Genomic DNA, 23,869 nt, shown 5'->3' on the forward strand with positions numbered 1-23,869 from the left:
CCCAACACCTTCTTAAAAAATGCCTCAGTCCCTCCTACCCTGCTACCAGCACTGCACTTGACCCTTTAGCTGTTTATTCCAGGGTTTTGCTAGCAGCAAACACACTGGGGAAGTTGCCTCTTGGGAGGCTGGCAGGGTCGGGAAACAGGCCAGCAACGGGAAAACATGTGAAAATCGTACCATGCCCTCAGCGTTCTGAGTCAAGGACACTGGTCCCCAAACGGTGTTGGAAAGGGGAGGGTTTTTTTCAGCAAGTACGTCACTATGACGACCGAGGTGGCCCGCCTCTTGGGGCAGGTGACCACAAGGTGGAGCTACAGCGCAAGACTGAGTGGCGAGCCTTGGCCACGTGGAACAGCCCTGCGGGCAGTGCCTCTCATGCTTCCCTCCAGCAGCTCTTTATTGCCCCCCAGGTCATCCTCCTTCCGTTCCCCATCCCATGAATCTCCCCCATGATGATCTCTCAACAGCATGTCATAAACAACCCTAAATGGATGATGCTTCCTCTGCCCAGCCCCCGCAGAAAATATTAGACTGTGACCAAATGAGAATTGCATTCATTGAATAACAACAAATCGACAGATTAACGGATTAACAGAAAAGATACAGGAACCATCTTGTCTTGGAAAAAGTACTGAGCACAGCTAAAAGCCACCTGAAGGCACGGAATTACATGGATAGATGGAATCTTTAACTTCCAGTCTCTAGCTAGAAATGCAGCTAAATTGAAGGGGCCAGGGGAGGCAAATGGAGAATGGAGTAGGGTTGGTCTCTCCATCATTTTACACTTGTCGCATTTCTTTCTCATCTTCACACACTGGTCCAGCTGCCCCATCCCTGACACACCCATGCCTTCTACACAAGAATATTGGCATACAGGTCTGAAACATTATTTTGGCAATCTCCTTTTCACTTCTTTTGTTGTAGTTTCATTGAGAACCCTCTTATGAGTCACTGTCTTCCTAACTACTTCAGGTAATACTACCTCAAAGAGAGCAGATTCCAGAGGGCTTTCAAAGGTCAGAAGCTCCTGTTGACATTGTATCCTGACTGCCAACCCCAACAAACTCTCCATCTCAGTCTCTCTCCCTTCCTTGCTGTTGGCCAATGCAGACAGGCTGCAGATTTGGGCTGGCTAGGGCCAGGTTAGGATATTCACTCCATCATGAAATTGTTGATCCTGGTGAGCAGCACAGCGGTTTCTAAGCCTGGATTTGGAGAACAGAGGGAGGACATTACGTGGATTCAGTCAGGGAAAGAATAGAATAGAAGAGGAGAAAAATGAGGGGAAGGAAAAACATTCTTACCAGTTCTCTCTCTCTCCTTAGTACATCTCCTGTAGGGGGGAAAGTTCACATGATTAGTTCAGCTATCTTCAAACATAACCTTTTGACCACAGGTTCCTGCAACATGCATTTCCCAGGTTCAAGCCAATTTTACTTTGATGGATAGGTCTGAGGAACTCAAAGGAATGAAGTACACTAAACCCCAAATCCCACCCCACTGCTCAGCAGCTATCAATGTGAACTAGAACTATTGGGAGAATAAAGACTAAAAGAACCGAGGTCCCCAAACACTCACCCTTGGAGGAGGAAGGTCCACAAAAGCAGAAGGGTGGACACACAATTGGTAACAATCCACATCATTAGATAGGTTTGAGGGGGCTGTGAAAATATGAAAAGGTCCTTGTTCGCCAGAATTCTAAAGATAGTACATGAAGGAAAATAAGGGAGGGACCTGGTTAAGGAACGACAGGGATGGGAGGAGAGGGAAAGGATGGAGATAGTCCCAAAGTTCTCACAATTAGCCAGATGGGGTAACGCATCTGCTGCAGAAGCTGGCAGTCATTGGTGGTGACCGAATCCACCCCAGCACACCAGAGTAGTGAGAAGAGCCAAGCCTTGTTTACTACGAATAAGTTCACCGAAACATTATCTTGGTGCAGTGTCCTGTGGAAGTGGGAAATAAATGGGGAAACATACAGAATCATGGGTCACAAGGCATGGGAGGCTGCCCCTTATCTGGGCTTGAATCTACAGTGTTACTGCCAAAGACCGATCTGTTCTACCTTTGCTTCACAACCCCTGAACAAGAGTGATTTTATTTGCTTTGCTGAACTTTGTATCCTAGCAGAATATGCTTTATGGGACTACATAAATGAGATTCCTGGTTTGAGGTAGAACTTCTGAGGTCTCAGGAACAGGAACCATGTTATACTGCATTGTCTTTTATACAGGCGCCAAAGCCCTGTTTCCTAATATCATTACATTGAGGATCTGGACCATTATTCCCTTTACTGCTGTATTTCTCCAATCGGACCTTAAGTACATTCTATCAATATTCCTTTCAAAGTATGGACCTCAGGCCAAACATGATATCTCTGTTGGTCTTGAACCAGATTTAAGTAGAGTTAAACTCCTCCTGCTTCTGGGCACTCTGCCTACACAAAGGCATGACTATCAGAGTGTCCAATTAATCTTAAGCAATGTCCCTTTCCACTGATGATTCATACTGTTCGATTGAACTCTGTTCTTTTTCACACATATTCTTGTCAATGCCAGGGTCTCTTCTCTTGCCTTTGTACAAGTGAACTTTATGGAGGGTCCTGAATATAGAGATCTACATCTTTCCTGGTTGCACTTCATTTTTGTATACCTGACCCAATGTCTTAGACTTTTCAGATCCTCAATTTATTTTTAATGCATTCATTATCAGTCTATGTCTTTTGAAAAATTAACAGTTGATTGGGGTAGGGAGTTGGGCCAAATCTAGCAGTGCTTAGGAGCTGGTCCTGTCTCTGCACTCAGGGATCACTCCTGGTAGTGCTCAGGGGACCAAGTGTGATATTGGGGATAGAAATGTGTTTGGTCTTGTGCAAAGAAAGTACTTTATTTGTTGCACTTTCTCTCCACACTTCAGTCTACATTTTTTTCTATCTGTTCACAAGGACATTGAAAGAAAAATATGCAATCATGTTTTGAAGTCCGTGTTTCAGTTTCTGGGGCCAAACTCATATCTCTTTCACCTCTTTTGTATTCCCCCCCCCCACTGGCCACTGGTCCTCTAGCTCTATCATCTGTTGTATTCTTGAGTGTAGAATGAAAGCTAAAACTCACTTCATAGCCTACAAGATCATATCCAGTTTGTCCTCTGTGTACCTCTCATTATCTTTTTCTTGCTCATTTAGCTGCTGTTCTTGTTTTTCTTCAGCTGCCCATTGTTAGTATCTTGTGTGTGGCGCTTTAAGCTTCAGCTCAGATACACCACCTTTTCAAACACTCTTCCTAATGTGGCCCCTCACTCTCAGCTGCAACCATTCCTACTGTATCTCCCTGCTCTATTAACTTCATATCACTTAGTATTGTCCTATTTGCATATATTTCATTCAGTGATTTATTGATGACTTCTTTCACTCACACATCAATGCCTTCAATAAATCATGTTTAACACAGCACATTTGATCAGTGTTTGCTGCATGAGTGAATGAATGCATTATCTCACCACACTGATGATTCCCCATCACTACGCCTTACATGATCCCCTTAGCTCCTTTGTCCTGGCACTTACTTGATATCCAAATCTGGCAGTTCTTGATAGGGGAGGTTCAGAAACAGGGTTCCCTCAGTTCTGTTGCCTTCATGCTGTCCATATATCTGGCGCATTCTGGGTGCCCGTTGTTGGACATTAGCTCGGTCTTCATCTGGTAGCCAAAGGACCTGTAGTTCAGGGAGGATGGGCATGATGTTGGGTAAACTCTTTGGAGACCAAGTACAGGATAGAAAGATTTGTGGTCTGTGAGCTGGGGTGGGGTCCTGGGGTAGGAGCAAATACTATAGCCCAGAGGAGGGGAGGCATGCAAGAAGGGAAACTTGGGGTCCTGGCAATATCACCATGGCTTGGGGCACCCTTGCCCTCAGCACAGTTTCCAGTGTCTGATTCACAAAAGTGTCGTAGTATGTGTGGTTTCGTGGGGGACGGCGCAAATCAAACATGATGGAAAGGTTGAGGGCTGCAGCTTCTTTCAGTAGCTCTTCCAGTGTTGGTATTGTCTGATTCCCAGCCTCTATCTGGTCAGAGACTGACAACTGCTTGGCTTCCCAGAAGGGGTTTCTCTGTAAGAATAGCAAGATAATTTCAAGACCATAACAAGCCCCCCACCCATGCACACATATTCACTCATTTGCCTACTCAGTGTCCCACTTCCACCCTCCTCCGAGCTAGGGTCTTTCTCCAAACTGTGGCCTTTTTGCAGACCCTTGATCACCTTACTTTGTGCCACTACCCTCCTAACTTCCTATCTTCTTCTCTTCCAGGAAAGTTCTTCCTTTGTCTCATAGACACTTCTGGCATTCATTCCAACTCATCGCCCCCTGTTTGGCTGCACCTACATCCCCTACCACTTTTCAAGTATTTATTGTACTCCAGGCAATTTTAATAGTACTTTTTGTGTTTTGATTTATGTATTCCCTCCAATAATCCTACAAGGTAGGTACTATTCTTTTGCTTACTTTTCAGATGAGAGAATAAGGAATGTTGTCCAGGCTCAAACAGCTAATCAGGGGACTGAGTCAAGATTAAAATCCAGGGCCTGGATAGATAGTACAGTGGGAAGGCCTTGCATGCAGCTGACCTGGGTTCAATCTACAGCCCCACATAAGGTATCCTGAACCCTATTAGGAGTGATCCCTGAGTGCAGAGTCAGAAGTAATTCCTGAGCATTACCAGTTATGATCCAAAATGAAAACAAAAAAAGATTCAATTCTAGTGCTAGGAATGTGGCTCCACACTAGAGCACATACTTTGCTTGCATGAGATCTAGGTTTTATCTCCCCAAGTAAGATTTAGTGGACTGGAGGAGATAGTTTAGCAGTTAAGGCACTGGTCTTGCATGGAGTCAATCCCAGTTAGATTCCCTGCACCGCATGGTCTACTGAGCATTGCCAGGAGTGACTTTATAGCATGGAGACTGGAGTAGGCTCCAATTACTAATGGGTATGTCTCAACTTCCCCCACTCCACCTCGCCAAAGATTCATATTCAGATATTCCTTGCTCTTAATCATTCTCATATATCATCACTTAGTGAAGAATCAAGATGCAAAATAATGTATGTGATTCTGTTTATGCAATATGAATGTTATATGTGTGTGAACACATGTATGTCAATATAAGTAGTTCTGTATATACGTGGACTACATGCCCAAATATCAACAGTGATTATCTCAAGGTGTCGGATTATTGAGACTCGGTTGTTTTTAGGTTAAACCTAATTTTATTTTATTTAAGGAAAAATTTCAAAGGAAGGAACATGCATCAATTTTTGAAGCAGTGCAGTGCTCAGGGTTCAGTACTGACAGTGTTGCTTAGGGAAGCATGCACTGTTGAGAATAGAATCTGGGGCTCTTGCATGCAGAGAATGAATTTCACCCCTTTGAGTTACCCCTCAAGTCCCGTGTATTACTTTTGCAATTAGAAAAAGAAATGAAGCTGAGAAAGTAAAATATCCTTTCCACATTTTCTATCACCAATATGGGTGAAGTCTGAACTTGTGGTTCTCAGAGACTAGACATTTGCCTTCCTGGCCAGTTTTTTCCATTAAATTGAGAAGGGAGGATGGGAAGATAGTACGGCAGGTAAGGCACTGGCCTTGCATGTGGCCGAATCTGGTTTGATCCCTGGCACTCCAGATGGTCCCCTGAGACCTACAAGGGGTGGTTCCTAAGTGCAGAGCCAAAAGTAAGCCCTGGGTATGGCCCTAAAACCAAAACAACTTTTTAATCTTTTTGATTTTGGGGCTACACTTGGTGATGCTAAGGGCTTTCTGAGGGCTCTGCTCTTAGGGACCATTTGCAGTGCTAGGAAGTGAACCCAGGTCATCCACATGCAAGGCCTTACCCACTATACTATCTCTAAGGTCCCCTCTGGGCCATTTTTAAAATTGAATCACCATGAAACACACAGTTACAAAGTTATTCATGATTGAGTTTTAGTCATACAATATTCCAACACCAGTCCTTTCACCAGTGCACAACTCCCACCATCAATGTCCCCAGTTTCCCTCCTTATACTTGGCCCAAATTGCCTCTATGGGAAGCACTTTTCTTCTCTCTCTCTCTCTCTCTCTCTCTCTCTGTCTTTCTTTCCTTTTGGACATTATGGTTTGCAATACAGGTACTGAAAGGTTATCATGTAAATGACTTTACACTTTCAGCACTCAGTTCTTGTCCAGAGCAATCAATTCCATTAAATTGAGAAGGGAGGATGGGAAGATAGTACGGCAGGTAAGGCACTGGCCTTGCATGTGGCCGAATCTGGTTTGATCCCTGGCACTCCAGATGGTCCCCTGAGACCTATCATTGTCATAGTGGTTTCTTCTCTGTCTTACCTATCCCCATTCTCACTGTGTCAAACTTCAAACTATGGACCAGCACTGCTGGCCTCTGGGCCAATTTAACGCCCCATCCCACTACTTCCATGAATTTGGTCTCCCTGGTTCCATGGAGCTACTTTTTGTTCTCCGGAAATACTTTTTCATACTTCTGGGCTTTAAATATGCTCTTCCCTCTGTCTAGGATTCCTGTCTCTGCTGGGCTCATTTCAAAACCACTCTCACTTCATATGCTGCTTAAGCATCTCACACCTCCACATTCTCATCCCACACCCACACTGCCAAAGAGTGACTTTTCTCTTCCTCGACAGAGGAAAGATAGTGTTAGCACTCTGGTATGCTGATAGCCTTGGCTCACTCTTTTGCTAGGTAGAAAGAGTGATTTGAGGGCAGAGCTGTAGCTTATTATCCAGCACAGGTTCAGAAAATAGATAATATCAATGAACTTTGCCCTGAGCACCATGGCTACCTCTTCCCGGAGGTTGGCCTCACCTCTAGGAACCAGGCCCCAGCATTGAGTCTCTTCAGTTCAGCATAGGAGAAGTCACTGCTGTGGGTGGTGGTTCGGGTTGGGAAAACAGAGGCCACATCTGTGGTCCTGCGCAGGTGCTCATCATGCATGAGGAAAGGAACTCCATCGGAGCTGAGGGCACAAGAAATGTCAAAGAGCCAAGCTCTGTGGTTTGAGCAATAGTTAGCAGGTAGGGTGTTTGCTTTGCACACGACCGACCTGAGTTCAATCCCCAGCACTCTATATAGTCCTAGAACCCGTCCCCCCAGGAGTGATCTCTGAGCACAGAGCCAGGAATAACTCCTGAGCACAGTTGGGTCTGGCCCCCAAACCCAAACAAAACAAAAACAGTGGACCAAGTTCTGAGATTGGTCATCGCTGCCAGAGCTCCCGACTATATCCTTCATTCATCTCAGCCTCCCTCACCTGACCATCACATCAGTCTCAAACACAGAAGCTCCACATTCTGCAGTTTTCCGCAGAGACATCAAGGTGTTCTCGGGGGCCAGCTGGGAAAGAGAATCGGTGACGAAGTAGCAGGGAAGGGCAGGGTACTTGAGAACCCACAGGCCTGGTCCCCACAGCCCCACCCTGCCATCATTCTGTCCACACTCACCATGGGGGCCCCTCGGTGACCCACCAGCCCAGGTTTGGGGGGTAAGTTTCTGGGTTCCATGATACAGGGTGAGGTGATGCATAAGGGGGCCAGGTAGATGGCCAGGGAAATTCCAAAAAATAGGAGCAGTAGCAGACACTTGGGACCTGTGAGGATTGGGGGGATAGACTATGGAGAGAGGGCTTCACATAAGCTCTAGGGGCACAAAGCAGCGTGTGTGGGGCCAGAAGACCAGGCAGCAGGAAGCAGAAGCAGGGATAGCCACTGGGGTGTGCGTGTGTGGAGGGATGAAGTTGGCACCTCTTCGTTGGATACGGTAGTAGGTATCAGCCACAGGCCAGGCCAGTAAGGTGATTCCTGAAACTGCTCCAATATGAAGAAATGGGGCTGTGGCCTGTGCACAAGAACAGATTGGGGAGAGGTCTGCTTCCTAGTGAACCCCACCTTCTACCTCAAACCCGGTTTTCAGAGCTCAGAGCTACTTGCAGTCTGGGGACACTAAGGGAAAAAACGATGTCCTGAGATTGATTTCAGGGAAAAGCTCCCACCTAGATATGAATTTGGTCACTTACCTGCAGTGACAGACGTAAACTATACCATTCCTGTCGCCATTGGACGTCGAGTCCCACAAGTCCAATGGCCACAAGAAGCAAAATGAACAGCAGCAACACCTGAGAGCCAGAGATGAATTGGGAGTGCCTTCTGTTGCAAACTTAGCTCATGGCTACTAGAGTAGAGTAGCTAATCCCCTCACTCTAGGCAGACAGAGTCATTCTCTTCCACAGACACACACCATTTTATTCTTCCATTCAATAAATATGGTGGCCCGAGAGTTAGTACAGTGGGTAGGATGCTTGCCTTGTACATGCCCAACCTGGGATCTATCCCAGATATTGCATTACAGTTCCCCCTGCCCCACTAGGAGTTATCCCTGAGCACAGTGTTAGGGGTAGGCCCTGAGCACAGGCTGGGTGTATTCCCAAACCAAACCAGTCCAAAAAATAAAGGTTTAGACTCTGAGCTCATGGCCAGGGGAAGAATAGTGAGGTTCTCTGTGAACAACTAAGCAAGTGCAGAGGCCAGTGACCCTGTTCTCCTTCCCTCCCATCCCCATTGTACCTTGTGGACACTGTGCAGATGCAGAGGCTGGCCGCAGAGTCGCAGGAGCAAGGCCAAGAGCTGGGAGCAGAGTGGTGGGAGTAATAAAGCACCAAGATGGGCCACTGAGGTATCCCAGGAGGATACACCCTTAAGTAAACTCCCCTCCCTTCTGTGGCTGGGTAGAACTGAGCAGGAAGGAAGGGCTGTAGTGGATGTTAGACCACCATAACCCACCAATAGTAAGGATGCGTATGTGACCAGCAGAGAGATGGCCAGTAGGAATGCCAGGGACCAGTCCATCCAGTGTCCCCATCGGTGGAATAGGAATCTGTGGAAGCATAGAAGGAAGTGTCTGAGGTGGGGAAAGCCTATTACCAGTGGCCTAAGGGGTATTGGTGGGCAGTGGATCTAGGAGGAAGATGGAAAGGAAGTGACGGGGAAACCTTTCCTTGGGCCTGGGGCTCCAAGTATTGGGAAGACTTCAAAGAGGAATTTCCTGAGGCGACTGGGTAGTGGTAGATCTGGGCAGGGCTGGGGATTCCTGAGAACCCAGGGGCCCCAGGGTGGGCAGGTTGACATATATGGCAAGGAAGGGAGGGGTGAATGACACACTCATTGAAGTTGTGCAGGTCATTGAGAAGGATGAGACCGATGTACAGCCAGCCCAGGGAGAGGAGGAAGGTGAGGAAGAGCAGGCCAAACCAGAAACAGTCGCACTGCAAAGGGGCAGGAGAGAAGCTCACAGCTGGTCCCTACTTCCAGTTATGACCCCAACGGATGGCAGCTCCTGGAGGGCTCACTGCTAGGCGTGGGGCTGCACTGCCCTGCAGGCAGCTCTTCCATATTGGAGGGAGATTTTTCCTCCTGAGGAGAGAAAGCCCCTTCCCCCGGCTGCCTCTGAGCACCCTTGCATTCTCATCCCCTCCAACCAGGGTCTGCCTTGGTCTTCCAGCTCCCCCCATCCCTACTCCACCTTGCTGGTTTGCATCCTCTCTTTGGGGCATTTCCTCCAGTGGCAGCTATACAGGCAGTGGAGGCAGCGGGCCCAGACGGAACAGGAGCCAGGGGACTCGGCCATGGTGAGGGCCTGGGGGAAGCGACACTCGGCCATCAGGGCCCCTGAGAGAGGGCAGATCCCAGTCTCCTTCCCCCATGCCCCTGAGGAACCCCGGGGAGGAGCAGAGGCCTGAGCCTCGCTCATCAATGTTGCTCCCTGGGTGGACCCCAAGTACTATATTCAATGAGGTTGGCAGAGAGGGAGGAGAAGCCTGGAGGGTATCTAGCAAGTCAGTGAGGCAGCAGTGGGCTTCTCTATTTCCCCAACTCTGCTCCCATTTAACTGCATCTGCTCTGAGCAGAAGGTTGAAGGTCTTGCTTGGGGTATGAACTTGGAGAAATTGTCCAAGGTGGGGCAAACAGTTCAGCAAGTCAAGGCAGATCTGCCCAAGAGAGAGGCGGCCTTATACTGAGCTCTGGGACTCAGAAAACTGAAGGAACCAGAAGCAGAGCTTCCAGTTCTGACCTGGGGCTAAGAGAGGCCCAGTAAACTGGCTTGTTGCTATGGTTACAGAGATTGCAAGACATCACAAAGCCTAGACTGGAAGATTCTCAGTCTCCACCTTGGGGGGAGGGCGGTTGAGGGGAGCAGGTTGCCTGGGTTACAACCAATTTTCTAAAGAAAGCTTTTTTTTCCCCAGCACACACATGGGGAAACCAAGCAAAGCCTCTCTCCAGTCCTGTTGCTTCTTGCCCAGTCATCCTGTCCAGACACCTCTCCCCAACCCCCAGCCAGAAACTCATTCCTGGCCTTACCCCACTTCGTTTCAGGGGCCCCACCCTCTGAGTTAGCTTTGGTGAAAGTACAACAAATGCAGGGCAAAGGTGTTTGGAGGGGGTGTGGTTGTCTTGGAATAGGGGATCCCTTTACCGTGTGCTTTGGATCAGGCTGAGTCTGCTGACTGATGGCCAGTCTGGGTGGGGTGTGTGACTGTAATTCTATGTGCTAGGGTGTGCCATCGGTATCAGCACGTACACGAGGTCATGGTGGCTAGCTGCACATATAGATTTCTAGATGACATTTGAGTCTGTAGCCTTCCCCCGCCCTGGGGGATATGCCTAGAGTGTGTGTTGTCTCAGGGGCAGGATCTTTGCATGGGGCTCCCTGAGACCGTGGAGTCTTAGGGTCTTGCAGTTACAAAAACCCTGAAATGAGGGTGTGGCTACTCCTGAAATTGCTGTCCTTAGCCCATCCTTGCCTTGGTAAAAGGGATTTGTGGGTAGATAGTGGAGAGGGAGGAAGCTGGAGCTAGGGGAAGAAGCCCTCTTCCCTTCCTGAGCCCTTTCTCAGGGAACAAGGCACCCCAAACAGATAGAGGCCCCTGATTGTTCCCATCTCCAGAATGTGCTGCAGCGGCCTGCCCTGGGCCCCAACCACACTGCCCACCTCCCCTCACTTGGTCCGGTCCCTGGAGCACAGACCATACCATTCAGAATTCCACCTCCCTCCAGAAGCTATCTGTAAAATGGGATCAAAAGCTGAGTAATCTGAAAATCCCACTCAGCAGAGCTGAGTCTAGGTACTGCTCAGGCCCTGGGCCCAGGCTCTGCTGATTGGAGTCCATTCCCGCTCACCCCCACCACCCCTGCAGCACCCCCAGCCGTCCCCAACCCTCACACCTTTTTTTCAGCGGCTGGGAGCTCCACTCTGCTCTCTGCGCTGCACCGCACTGCTGTCCAGCTCCTCTGCGAGTTGTTTGCCTCCTCCCTCTTTCAGTCCTTGGCTCAGCCCCACCGGTCAAACAGGTGGCACTGTTGCCATCTACAGGAAGCTGCGCAGGTCCTCTGAGAAGACCTGCAGCTGCTCTATGGCCTGTGCCCAGCCCAGTGGGAAGATGGGAAGGGAGAGAGGGGGTGGGGAGCAGATCTGCTGCTTTACTCACGGCTGGCCAGTCAGGGGGGCTTGGAGCAAAGAATTCCTTTGTGCAGCCTTTCCCATCTCTCTGTCCCTCCTCCTGTTCCCCCTCTCAGCCACTGCGGGGTATTGTCCTGGCTCAGGGAGGCGAGGGCTAAGGGCATGAGGAGGGCAGATGGGCGGGAAGCTGGGGGAGGCAACCACACAACTTTGTAACTTGGCTGTGAGAAGAGGCCCAGTCCCCACCACACAAGGCGCGTGCGCGCTGCGCGCGCGCGTGTGTGTGGTGTGTGGTGTGGTGTGTGTGTGTAAGTCTAGCATTTGATCTCAAACTCTCTGGGAGAAGTGCCTTGATTCATCAGCTTTTTCCTCTTAGGATTCCATTTTAACTTTTGCAAGGTCTCCACCTTGAAGAGGGAGTTGCAAACAACCTCCAGGGCAGCATGTAATCCTGTTTCTGGACCAGGGACTCCCAAAGGCCCTTGTGTCATGAGCACCCCCCTCCCCCAACAGTCCAGCAGGAATTGCTCATTCCTTATGTGTGAACACTTGTGTCATTTCTTCTGCCCAAGGCAGTGGAAGACTCTTTCCAAGAATCACTTGAGGTATGTCTACTATGTTAGGGTCAATGTAAGAGGCTTTTGGGAAGATGAACAGATAGGTGAGCAAGAGAGGGCTAGCTGGCATGTTTTAGTTAGTTTAACATTAAATCAGAGGGCTCTTGGAGGCGCTGGGGGCTGAGGGCTGACTTGGCTGGCCTCCTCTCTGTACTTCTGACTAAAGCAGCAGTATAAAGCAGTGCTGGGAAAGGCTGTTTTCTCTAGTGATAAGCCCAATCCTCCCCTCCCCCAGGGCTTGGAACTGTGCAGCACTGGCTTTTAAATAGTGTGAAGGAAGACTGTCTCTTAGGCCAAGAGCTGCCCCCCACCCCCTGGCTTTCCTATTGTATCCAGAAGCTCTAGCTGGCAATGGCAGAGTTCCCTTGCTCAATCCACATTAAAATGCAAAGAGAAGCACGGCTGCTTGCTGGCAGGAAGCCACAAAGAACTACTGGGCCACCTAGTCCTCCAGGAGGCTTCATTCTAGCAGGTTATACTTGTTTTCTTTGCTTGGGAATCTGGTGGAGTCTTGAAGAGTTTGGCTGTTTGGAGCTGAGTTCTGGGGGGTCGCCTGAGAGGGGTGGTGGATTGAGATTTAGAATACAAACAAAAAGCCCAGGGTTTATACATTTAGAAGTATGCAAGATCAGCTGGCAGCCTGCAGATGGTATTCCAGGGCTGCCCTGCTTTTAGCTTTAAGGAGATGGAGAACCCTGATGCATAGTAAGGAGGAAACCACAGACTCCCCTGTTTTCAAAGGAGAAAGCAGGCAGCCTATACTGCATTGAGGTACCACATCCGTGATATGGCAAGCAACTGTTAAGAGAATCTTGGAAACTCGTGACCAAAAGGCTTTGGCATTACCAATGTCATTTTGTTGTCCCTTGTCTGAACTGAGAGAAATGAACCTGTGTGCAATACAGTCCCATTGACAGCCCCTGTAATCAAATGACACCTGGCTATCTGGTGTATGTCTATCCATCAGACATTTGGTTCCTGAATCCCTGAATGTTAGGAAACTGGTCTCTCACAAATAAACTGGAATGTAAACCACTGAGCAAGTATGACATGAAATTTTATGAGAAAACTATGACGCCCCCTGTACTCCACAGCCTTTTCATGTCCTCAAAATCCTTCAAATTCCTTGAAAACTCCTCCTCTGCACTCCTGCAGAATGGTTCTTGTAGTTACCAACTGTCATTCTCAGTACCAGAGGAGTACAGGGGTTGTTACTTGCCTTGCATCTGACTGACCCTGGTTTGATCCCTGACACTGCAAATGGTCCCCCGTGCAATGTCAGGAGTGACCCTTGAGCACAGAGCCAGGACTATGTCCTGAGTATAGCCAGGTGTGGTTCACCCACAATACTACCCCTGAACCAAACAAAACCAAAACAATAACCAAAATACTCTGCCATTCTCTTTTTAGAAAAGTTTCAAAAGATTTTCTTCCATGGAAAACTCATTGTTGTTTTGGTGGCTTTCTGTTAGTAGTGACAAAACCCAGTTTTGCCGGTCACACAGTAGCTCTGGTGTTAGACTATTATATGGATAAAGTTGTAGCTCTATTACTAACTTTGTGACTTAAGATTAGGTATTTTAGCTGCTTTATATATTTGTGTCATCAGCAAAATAAAGAAATGTATCTATCTAGGTTGATCTGTTTGTTCTTGGTTTTTAAGCCACATCTGGTGGTGCTCAGGAGTTACTTCTGACTCTGCACTCAGGAATCACTCCTGGTGGGACTCTAGAGACCACATGGGATACCTGGGATTGAACACAGGCCCAAGGTTGAACCTTTTGTGGGGAGCAAATTAAACTGTGGCAGGCACATAGAGATGCTGAGTAATATGGTCACTTCCTCCAAAATCTGGAGTACTCATTGGTACTACAATCCACTGGACTTGCTGACATTGTCCTAATTTCCTAAGGCAGGAGAGTGGTGTGAAATTACATACAATGTTCCACATTCCCCTGAGAATAACAAGGCTCACTACAGGAAGGTACAGAAACTTACAGTACTCCTTAATAGCATACCCTGAGGCTGAGGGACACAGGTTGACATTTTATTTCCTTTTAAGTACAGAAAGATATTTCCAGACAGTAGATGCACTACGATTTATTCATTTAACATTAACATTTTAAAAGATTTCATTTGCTTCGGCAAGAAATAGCAAAGACAACCAGAAGGATAGTTAAAGCACTTATCTAGAGAGTCAGGACAAGGAAAGACCCCCCAATCCATCACTGCTAAGGTGGGGTGAAAGATGGGCACTACACCCTAGAGAGATGGTGCCATGAAGCTGAGACCACCCACAGATAAGAAAGCCTCAGGATCATCCTTATTTGGGGATAGCCTTAACTGCTTACAAGTAAGAAAGTGCTAGATTCAACTATGGACTGATTCCTGCTAGTCAGGAGTTGGCCTCTTCAGTAGGCCCGCTTAGCACCTCTCTGGTGAAAAGAACAGTAGTCTAGGGCTGCAGGCTGAGTGTCAAATACCATGCAGGTTCCCTATCTTTCAGTGATATTCAGTATCTTTTTTCCAACAGCGAGAAACCTGACATTCGCAGGAATAATTAAAAGCCCCTTCTGGCTGCAATCTGAAAGCCTCTCCCAAGTCACTCTTGGGCAAAGATGACAAGTCTCGCTTCAGTGGTTCTCTTCGTCAATAGGGGAATAGCCAGAGAAGAAGCTGGTATTGCTGGCCAGAGCACGTTTCTTTTTCTTCCCTGGAGCTTTATTTTCTTGGGCTTCTGCTGCTGCATTTTTCGATCCTGGGAGGTCAAGGGAAGAGGCAGCTGGAGCTGTGTTTGTTAACAAATCCTGATCCACATCACACATCTCCTTCAAGATCTAGAAAGGACAGAGGCAGACATATTATTTCATATTTATTTATTTATTTATTTGCTTTTGGGGCCCAAACCAGTGATCAGGGCTTACTCCTGGCAGTGCCTGGAGGATCATATGGAATGCTGGGGATGGAACCCAAGTCAGCCAAATGCAAGGCAGGCACCCTACCTGCTATTATTATCTTTATTATCTCCTCAGGCCCTATTATTACATCCTGGGTAGGGGCAGACACTCAGCCCTTGCAATACAAATGCTTAGCACATTCCCAATGGTTCAAGGTGTCCACCAAGACTGCTCTGGCTTATGCTCCCTTTATTGCCTTCTCCCATTCTCTCGCTGCTCTCTGTCATGGATAATGCAGAGAGAAAGGCTAATGCAGTTGGAAATGCCTTCTTTCAGTACAGCCCACCTACTTTGCGATTGGGAGTGGCAGAGACGGGATTGAAGAAGCTTAATCCTGGGGTCACCTCTGTGGGATCCTCAAGTTTGAAGGAGCCTTCGGAATCCTGGGTTCGTTCAACAGTGCCTGAGCTATCCTGAGAATCAAGCAAACAGGTATATTAGAAATATAACAACCAAGTTTCCAAAATCATTCTGCTCTCCTTCAAGCAGGGTGGAGTGTCGCCCTCTCACTGTAGTGATCTTACGGAGAAATGACCTGGGGAAGTTTCAGTCCTTGGCACAGCCTCAGGGGGCAAGAGTGAAGCCTCAGCAGCAGAGGACACACATCATGAGGCAAAGTTGGAAACAATGACAAACCTAGGTCATTTCTTTGATTATCCCAAAGTCTGCAATTAGTCTTTTAGCAGTCTTGTGGGTGCTGTATATATTAGACTCTCTATTTGAGAAGGAAACTGAGGCCAGGGGAGAGGTGTTACTATGGTATTCAAAATGGATCAAGAGGCAGGATCCCCGAGGGATAGTCATAGCTACCACAGCATCACTGTAGACTTTAGTTTCTTTTTCTGAAGCATAGGAAAAGATTTGTGGTTTTTGCAAGTGAAATGATAAGAGGAAGCCTGATTTGAAAACAAGAAAAGATAGAGAGAGAGAAAATACAACATATAAGGCACTTGCCATGCATGACGCCAACCTGGTTCTATTTTCAGCACCATATATGGTCCCCCAAGAACTGCCAAGAGTGATCCTTGAGAAGAGTCAAGGATAACGCCTGAGCACTGCCAGGTATGACCCCAAAACCAAAATATTTAAACGACCATTCAAGAAAAGAACAAGTTGCTTTGGTTGTGTTGGGATCAAAGAGAGGCAGGTTTAACTCCTCTGCCAGGGCACTTTACAAAGCTTCAAAAACCCTGAGAAGAGAGATTCCTCAAGGTCCCTGCTACTTTCAACGTTCTTATTTAGCCAAATCTCTAGCTTGCCACCTCAGTCCTCGAATGCCCAGCTATCTGCCTGAGAAGTTTCTTTAAATCATTCACACATAGACAAGAAATAAGTGATTATTACGCTAAGCTTGCCAGAATTACTTGTTTATTATGTAGAAAGGAGTGGGACTGAGATTCCTTATAAAAGAATACCTCAGGCCCAGGTAGGATTAAGCAAGCATGAGAATCTGGCCTGCTTGATTCTGGCTGCCCTTCCTCCTAGGAACATGCTGTTTTCCTGGGATCCATACAAAGGAGCATAGCTACAGTTTGCTTAGCTCAAAACAGAGACTATTAGACCAGAGACCCAGTTCCCGTGGGTCTTTTCCCAGAACCATGGAATATCTGGTTTACATGGAGAAGGTCTAAGTAATTCATGTCTCAAGATGTCAGAAGGATTAACTCCCTTCCTGGAAACTGCCACCTCAGCACATAGGTCTTACACTTGCAACCCTAATTTATGCCTGTAAATGCCTGTGTTTCTTTTTCTAGTTTCTGCTTCAGAAACAAACTTTAAAGCCCAGGTTGGGAAAAGGGTGAGAGGAGGAAGGGGTGGATCAGATTCCTGGGAAATCTCTCTCAATTTCTCTCTCTCTCTCTCTGAGGAATGACTGAGAAATGAAATATCTCTTTCTAGTTGAAGAGGAAAGCCATATAAAGGAAAGAAACTGTAGGAGATTCCAGATTTCAGAACAGAAAGAAGAAAAGGGTGAAAAGTAGTGAAGTGGAACAAGAGTGATCCTACCTTACTTTGTGTCTGACGGTTCCTACACTTAGTGGAGTCACAGCTACAGTCCACATCACAGGCCAACTTTTGCTTCCTGCATCCACACTGCTTGTTCCCACACCAGCCTTTGCAAGAACACTGCAAAAACAGATTTGTAGATATATTGCTGAAAGAGTTAAATGATGGGTTTAAAAGGCCTTCTCTTTATTTTGTAAGCTTTTCTCGAAAACAAAGAAAAGGAAAGTACTGTTAACTTTACCAAGATTCTATTTTCTTAGTCCTTTCTTCTTTAGTGGATCAATGATCACCAAGAATCATCATAAAATTTTTCATGCCAAACAAATCCACTTTCTTTTGGGATAATAAATTTTAAAGACAGAAAAGAGGGACACCACGGTAATGCAAGGCATTAAAAGCCATTAAATTAAATTAAAAGTCATTAAATTAAAAGTTATTTTGTAGGCAAAGTGAAGAACTCAAAGCGTGATGGTAGTAGAGTTAGACATATTTAAGCACTGAGTGTAACTGCTTGGTAGCTTTATATTAAACCAGCTGTACTTTCCATAACATTTTAATCATTCCATATTTTAATAAGTTACCGATATGAAATAAGTTATATTTCCATATCACCTTAAGTTTTCAGAGTATTTCCATATATATAAAATACAAAATAAAAAATACAAAATCTCATAACTGGTCTACTAGGGAGACATTTATCAGCTGTAACAATGAAAACTGGAAGGGATGATTAATATGTAAGATAGAAGAATCACAATTCAAACATATTACAGTGGAGTTCATGCCCAATTCAATGAGCCTAATCAATGGCTGAATAAATAGTAATACTCCTACATAAAAAAACCCAAACATATTACAATGGAATAAATTATGTCCTACAAGTAGAAAGCAAAGTTACAACAGGATAACTATAAGTTTGGCATTTTGGTTCTTTCCAAGAGCTAGCTTATGTGTGGTCAGGCAAAATTTGGAGTTCAGATATCAAGGGGAAAAACTATTTCATTTTACCCTGGATTAATCAGACCCCATATGAAACAATATATACTATTTTAAGGCAGGCATGTAGTATTTTTACCAGGTATATTTATATTTATACAATAATTTAAAAAATCTATTACGTTCCAAATCCAACTTAATAAGGAAAATACAGATATGAATGACATTTCCTGTGTACCCTTTCCTGACCCTATTTCTCTTTGGGACAACATCTCTTAAATTCAGTAGTTATAGGAGCTAGAGAGATAGTACAGGGGATAAGAGGTTTACCTTGCATGTGGCTGGTACCACATGCCGTCCCCCAAGAACTGCCAGGAGTGATCCCTAAGCACAGAGCTAAGAGCAGCTCCTGAGCAGCACTGGGTGTGGCCTAACACCCCCTCCAATTGGTAAACACCCAACTGGGTATCTACTATTCTTCCATGTATGTCTTTTATTACTATTTTTAATGAAAAAAAATCATTTTCCATGATTATAAACTTTACATAAGTGGTATCTTGTAGATTCCAGTTCCATTAATTTTTACTCTATGATCATGACAGGTAATTCATACATTCTACAGTGCCACATTCCACACTTACCAAAAAGGCTGCGATAGCAATAGCTAACATTAATGTGTGCCAGGCACTGTTATGAGTGCTTTCCATGTATTAAGAACACCTATTCGATAACCATAGTTTTGGTTTCACACACCCAGGAGTTCATTGTGCCTCTGTGTTCACAAAAGAAGATATTAAGTAGAAGCAGGTGACCATCACTGTAGGAACTGATGTTCTAAGAGAAATGGTGGAAGAAGGCAGGGCAGTTTGTCTTGTAAAGAACTTAAATCAGAAGACACCTTAGCAACCATTTAAAACCTGAAATTATTTTTTTCTTTTTGGGTCACACCTGGCGATGCTCAGGGATTCCTCCTGGCTCTGCACTCAGGAATTACTCCTGGCGGTGCTTGAGGGACCATATGGCATGCTGGGAATCAAACCCGGGTGGGTCGCACGCAAGGGAAACGCCCTACACGCTATTGCTGTGCTATTGCTCCAGCCCCAAAAGCCTGAATTTTTATATGAAGCCCTTCTCTCCATCTCTACTAATGATCTGTTTATCCTGGAACAATAATAGTTTCCATATAACCATTTTTGGGAAGGGAGGCACTATGCATATAAAGCAGCTCTCTATATAAATTCTGACCACAGGATCTAATTGTGCTATCTAGAATGACATACAAGCATTTAACCTTCTTTTAAACATAATTGTTCAAATCCTCATCATAATTTTCACTTCCTATGCCCCTCTGTTCTAATTGTCCCAAGCTAAATATATCTAGCTCTCAATGATTCATCATAGGACATAGTTTCCAAGAATCCTCACCACCTTGACAACACATCAATTTGTCCAAGTTCATCTTTGTGACATTTTAAAATGAGCGTAACTTTCCAGATGTAGCATGATTTATTGTGAAGAAGATGGAGACAAATACTTCCATTTTAATGGACATATCAGTACCATTAATGAGGCCTGGCCTATAAGCCTCAAGTGAAAATCACCCTCTTCCTTTAGCTGTGAATATAAAAGAAGTAATTGTAACTTTTTCCAATTATAAGAATAATATAAAATATAGTATTTTATCATGGGTATTATAAAATATGGTATTTTATCATGGTAAAATATAGTATTTTATCATGGGTAGATATCAATTTATTGAACCATATGTTAGATACTGGGATTATGTTTTCTGTTGTTTTATTTTGGGGGCACACCCAGCAGTGCTCAGGGCTTACTCCTGGCCCTGTGCTCAGGGATCACTTCTGGCAGGCTTGGGGGGACCATATGGGATGCTGAGATGGAACTCAGCGTGTAAGGCAAGTACTCTACTCACTGTACTATTGCTCTGGTGCCTGGGACTGTGTTTTTTTCAATAGGTGCTTCCCCAGTGGTGGTCAGAGGCCGAGAGGACACTCTGAAAATACCCAACCCAATGTGTGAGCCTGATAGTTTGGTGCATGGCTGTGGATGTGATGCTTCTTGGGCTGGTGATGTTCAGTGGGTCACTCCCAGTTCAAGGAATGTTCCCAGAGGCTCGAGAGCACGGGGAGGGGAGCAGACTATGAGGTCCCAAGAATTGATCATACTTTATTTACAATCGTGTAAATGTTTGATTTCTATGAAGAAAATTATGTACCTCTTCCACCACCAATGTGCCCCAAACTACCTGGAGTTCTATGATATGTCCTAGAGATTCCTCAGCATAACGACACTGATCTATTGAGAGCTATAGGCTGGTTATTGTCCTTTTCACATTTACAAATTCATCTAAATACCTCAGAAATTTTTATATTACCCTATTAATTTGTCTATATTTTTATCTAAAGAATATGAAAGTATACCTGAAAGTCTGTGAAAAGGGGGGACAATTAGACTTTTATATAGCTAAGACCCATTGCAATGATTCATAGAATGGCACATATTAACTCAACAAGGAACAACTTTTTAGCTATTAGTGGAATACAGTGTGCTAAACTGTGAAATTCTGTGCTTTGTCCTATTAGAAATTTACAAGTAAGCAGAGGCTAGACAAACACCTGGTACTGCTATTATAGAATAATGACACACATAATAGGTATATTCATCCAAATGTATGTTTGTAAGTGTTTAACTGCTGGCAACACACCAGCATGTCCCAACAGCATTGTTAAAAACTACTGTGATAGAGGGATTATTTAAAGTGGGAAGTAGAGCTGAAAAGACTTTAGGGGTTCTGATAATCTGGTAGTTCTCAGTCCTGCCCGATCATAAGAAATCTCTGGGGAGCTTTTCAAAAAACCCACCTAAGACCAATTAAGCCAGAATATCCAGCTGGCAAGGTCATATCTCCCCCGTGGGGATCAGATGCATCTGTAAAGTGCAAATAAATACCTCATGGTACCTTTTGTGATTACAAAAACAACATACACGAGGATGGTTTGGACATTACAAAGGTCTATGAAAATGTGAAGGATCACCTTTGAAACATCTTCAATAAAATAGTAGATAACCTATTTAGATTGGTAAAAATGTAAAACCACAAGGAACACCCCCTTTGTGTACTCAGGCAGCCATTTCTATTTAGTTTCAACTTCTGTACAGAACTGACTCAATGAATCTACCTCAGTGGAGCCTATGTCTCTGAATGAGATCCAGAGGCTCATATATAGGGCTTGCACATTCCCATGATCAGTGATGAATAAGGATTGGAACCCCTGACAGAGATGAAAACTGCCTCATACCCCTTGGACGTTCTTCTTGGACACCTTAACTAATTTTGTTGGTTTCCATTCTTCATCATTCCCATCATCAGTATCACCATCACTGTCCTCAGGCTCATTCACAGAATGCTCTGAATGATATTTTAGATCCTCAATGTCCATGCTTTGCTCCAGAAATTTTTCTTTAACACGAGATGGTTTTGGCTAAGAAAAAAAGGTTTGGAATGGTTATTTAATAAAAATAAAAACAGGAAATGGATTTTATCTTTCTTGTAACTGCTGTCAACTAAACTATCAGATCAAAGACTTTAGACTCCCTCAGATATACCCCACTTGGAAAATTTGCTTTAGCCTTTGGTCTCACAGAGTCTTTGAAAAGACAGACTGAAGGGACAGTATCTTGAGACATCTGAGGGAGGAAAGGTGGACTCATAATGTCATAAGATTCTTTGGATGGACAGCTGAACACTGCTCCATTTTCCTACTCTCTTTCTCCCCTTCCTCCTCCTACTCAGTTACATAAGGCCTGCACATGGCTAAAACTCAATCTCTGGGGAAGGGAGAATGCCTACTTACATTAAGATTATACTATAATCTTATCTGGGATGCCATTGAAAATCAAACATTGGAATTTGGTAAATTTAACTCCCAACCTCTTAAAAAAGGGAATTTTAAGGCATGAGAGATAGTACAATGTGTAAGGAGCTTGCCTTGCACCTGACATTGTATAAAGTCCCCAGGGCACTGACAGAAATGATTGTCTGAGCACAGAGTCAAGAGTAAGGGCAGTTGGTAAGTGCCCCCCAAACAAAACAAAAACCAAAACCATATCAAACTAAATGAAACAAACAACCCCCTCCAAATAAAAAACTAAAAGAAAAACCAAACCAAACCAAACAGAAAGGATTTTAGCATACTCATCTTAAATATGGGTTATGCCAGATAACACAGAAAATAAGCAATTTACCTTAGGTGGTATATATTCAAAAGAAGAATCTGGAGATAAAAGGAGATCCTGAGAAAGATGAGGTTTCTGTTTGCTGGCTACTTGGAGGAGGGTCAGTTTCTATTTGAAAGAAGAGAAAAAAGTTTATCATGCAGGGCAGTTTCTAAAGAGTGTTAATGACAAAAACATAAATATTCCAAATCTAAGGTAACTCAATATTAAACCTAGCAAACTAAAAACCATAGTAAAGTGAGGCAGGTATTAGTAGATTGGAGGATTCAATTTATAAGACCTGTATTAGATTTAAGAAAACAGCAAATTTTAAAAATGTGTTTAGGGAGGAGAGACATGATTCAAAGGGCTGAAGTGCAAGCTTTATATACCGGAAGCCCAGGTTCAATCCCTGCCATCATGTGGTACTGTGAATACCATCCAGAGTGTTCTACCCCCTCCCCCCAAAAAATGTATTCATTGCACTTTAAACAAATATAAATATGGAAACTTAATACAAACTTTATAAAATAGAGCGAAATCATCATACTCAGTAATGCTTCCAATAGCTGGCCTCTGTGGTAACAGGGTCTTCCCAGGCTTATTAAATAGGTAGGGAGATTCATTACCTGCTTGATGACTTCATTTTCTCGGAGAAGCTGTTGATTTTGTGCACATACTTCTCGCATCTTCTCAAGTTCTTCATCCTATTTCCAGATAGTAGCAGTGATAGGTGGGGTTATTTTGGGCACTACACGTGGGCTACAAAATAACTCACATAGATGAAAACACAGTGCTGCCAAGTTGCTGACAGCAGATGGTTTCTGCACAGCAGGCACTGGCACCCAGAAGAATGCCATATTTCTACCACTTCCTAGGTGTCCAGAATGCCACTTCTGTTCCAACACTCCAAGCATTCCTGACAGCATTTGGGATCATGGCCTCTACTCTATACACCGGCTTTATTTCTCTATTTTCTACCCTTACAAGTCTTATTCACCTTAGGAAGCTGACTAAGATATCCACACAGAGAAATTCTGTTTCTTTGAAGTCTATAGATACTTCTGTTAACTCTTTTCAAGACCAGGCAGTTTATTTGCTACACTAATATGCTTAAACTTCTTGGCACTAAAGACATCTGGATTCATGCATACAACCTTAGTTTGGTTTTATCTTTGCTAGGAGGTGGAAACCCTAAAGAAAATAGACTGGTGGTTCAGGAAAAAAAGATTAAAAGTAGAATAAAACAGTGTTCCACATGATACTCAAGTGTGTGAAATTCCCAGCCTCTGTAAAAATGTAGATTCTGGCATTGTATAAGCATCAGAGAAACAGGCTAAGGAAGAGACAGCTGAATATCCCTCTGATTTTACTTACTCAACTCTAGAGCTTGAGCTTCATAGTTAAGGCAAAGAACCAAGAGGCTTCAAAGTATAGAATGGGGGCTGGCGAGATAGTAGAGTGGGCACAGCAGACCCATGTTGGATTGTTTTGTTTTTAGTTTTTGGCTTTTTAGGTCACACTAGGGGCAATGCTTAGGGATTACTCCTAGCTCCGCACTCAGAAATTACTCCTGGTGGTGCTCAGGGAA

General features: G+C 44.8%; 2 protein-coding genes across 4 annotated transcripts in view; both read right to left on the reverse strand.

Moving 5' to 3' along the window:
* Positions 1-540: 540 nt before the first annotated feature.
* On the reverse strand, positions 541-11,568 carry GDPD2 (glycerophosphodiester phosphodiesterase domain containing 2). 3 transcript variants are annotated; one of them, XM_056130092.1, is made up of 17 exons: positions 11,554-11,568; positions 11,292-11,432; positions 9,588-9,703; positions 9,227-9,330; positions 8,849-8,942; positions 8,633-8,692; positions 8,086-8,184; positions 7,814-7,907; positions 7,514-7,659; positions 7,324-7,406; positions 6,879-7,029; positions 3,891-4,112; positions 3,568-3,716; positions 1,802-1,949; positions 1,582-1,664; positions 1,308-1,336; positions 541-1,208 (listed from the first exon to the last, which is right to left on the reverse strand). In XM_056130092.1, the coding sequence occupies exons 3-17, from the start codon at positions 9,690-9,692 to the stop codon at positions 1,156-1,158; spliced, it is 1,620 nt and encodes a 539-aa protein (XP_055986067.1). In that variant the 5' UTR covers positions 9,693-9,703; positions 11,292-11,432; positions 11,554-11,568; the 3' UTR covers positions 541-1,155. The 3 variants fall into 3 exon arrangements, with proteins under 3 accessions (XP_055986067.1, XP_055986068.1, XP_055986069.1); XM_056130093.1 differs by lacking the exon at positions 11,554-11,568 and having other exon boundaries at positions 9,588-9,701; positions 11,291-11,471; XM_056130094.1 differs by lacking the exons at positions 9,588-9,703; positions 11,554-11,568 and having other exon boundaries at positions 9,227-9,332; positions 11,292-11,470.
* Positions 11,569-14,511: 2,943 nt separating this feature from the next.
* Positions 14,512-23,869, reverse strand: part of KIF4A (kinesin family member 4A) — a 206,205-nt gene continuing 196,847 nt past the window's right edge. Inside the window, exons 25-30 of the mRNA XM_056130107.1 lie at positions 22,908-22,985; positions 22,309-22,407; positions 21,363-21,545; positions 17,107-17,226; positions 15,390-15,512; positions 14,512-14,979 (exon numbers count right to left, since the gene is read on the reverse strand). Of these exons, the coding sequence (XP_055986082.1) occupies positions 14,776-14,979; positions 15,390-15,512; positions 17,107-17,226; positions 21,363-21,545; positions 22,309-22,407; positions 22,908-22,985 (807 nt within the window). The 3' untranslated portion in view covers positions 14,512-14,775. The remainder of the gene's footprint in view (positions 14,980-15,389; positions 15,513-17,106; positions 17,227-21,362; positions 21,546-22,308; positions 22,408-22,907; positions 22,986-23,869) is intronic.

Source organism: Sorex fumeus, unplaced genomic scaffold (assembly GCF_029834395.1).
Source record: "Sorex fumeus unplaced genomic scaffold, SorFum_2.1 ptg000073l, whole genome shotgun sequence".
Taxonomy (NCBI): domain Eukaryota; kingdom Metazoa; phylum Chordata; class Mammalia; order Eulipotyphla; family Soricidae; genus Sorex; species Sorex fumeus.

Coding starts and splice junctions, on each gene's coding strand:
- GDPD2 (XM_056130092.1), bottom strand. CDS start 9,692: ATGGCCGAGTCCCCTGGCTCCTGTTCCGTCTGGGCCCGCTGCCTCCAC. Junction 7,030..7,323: donor GAGACTGATGTGATGGTCAG/GTGAGGGAGGCT, acceptor TTGTGCCCTCAG/CTCCGATGGAGTTCCTTTCC. Junction 4,113..6,878: donor CTGGGGCCTGGTTCCTAGAG/GTGAGGCCAACC, acceptor CTATTCTTACAG/AGAAACCCCTTCTGGGAAGC.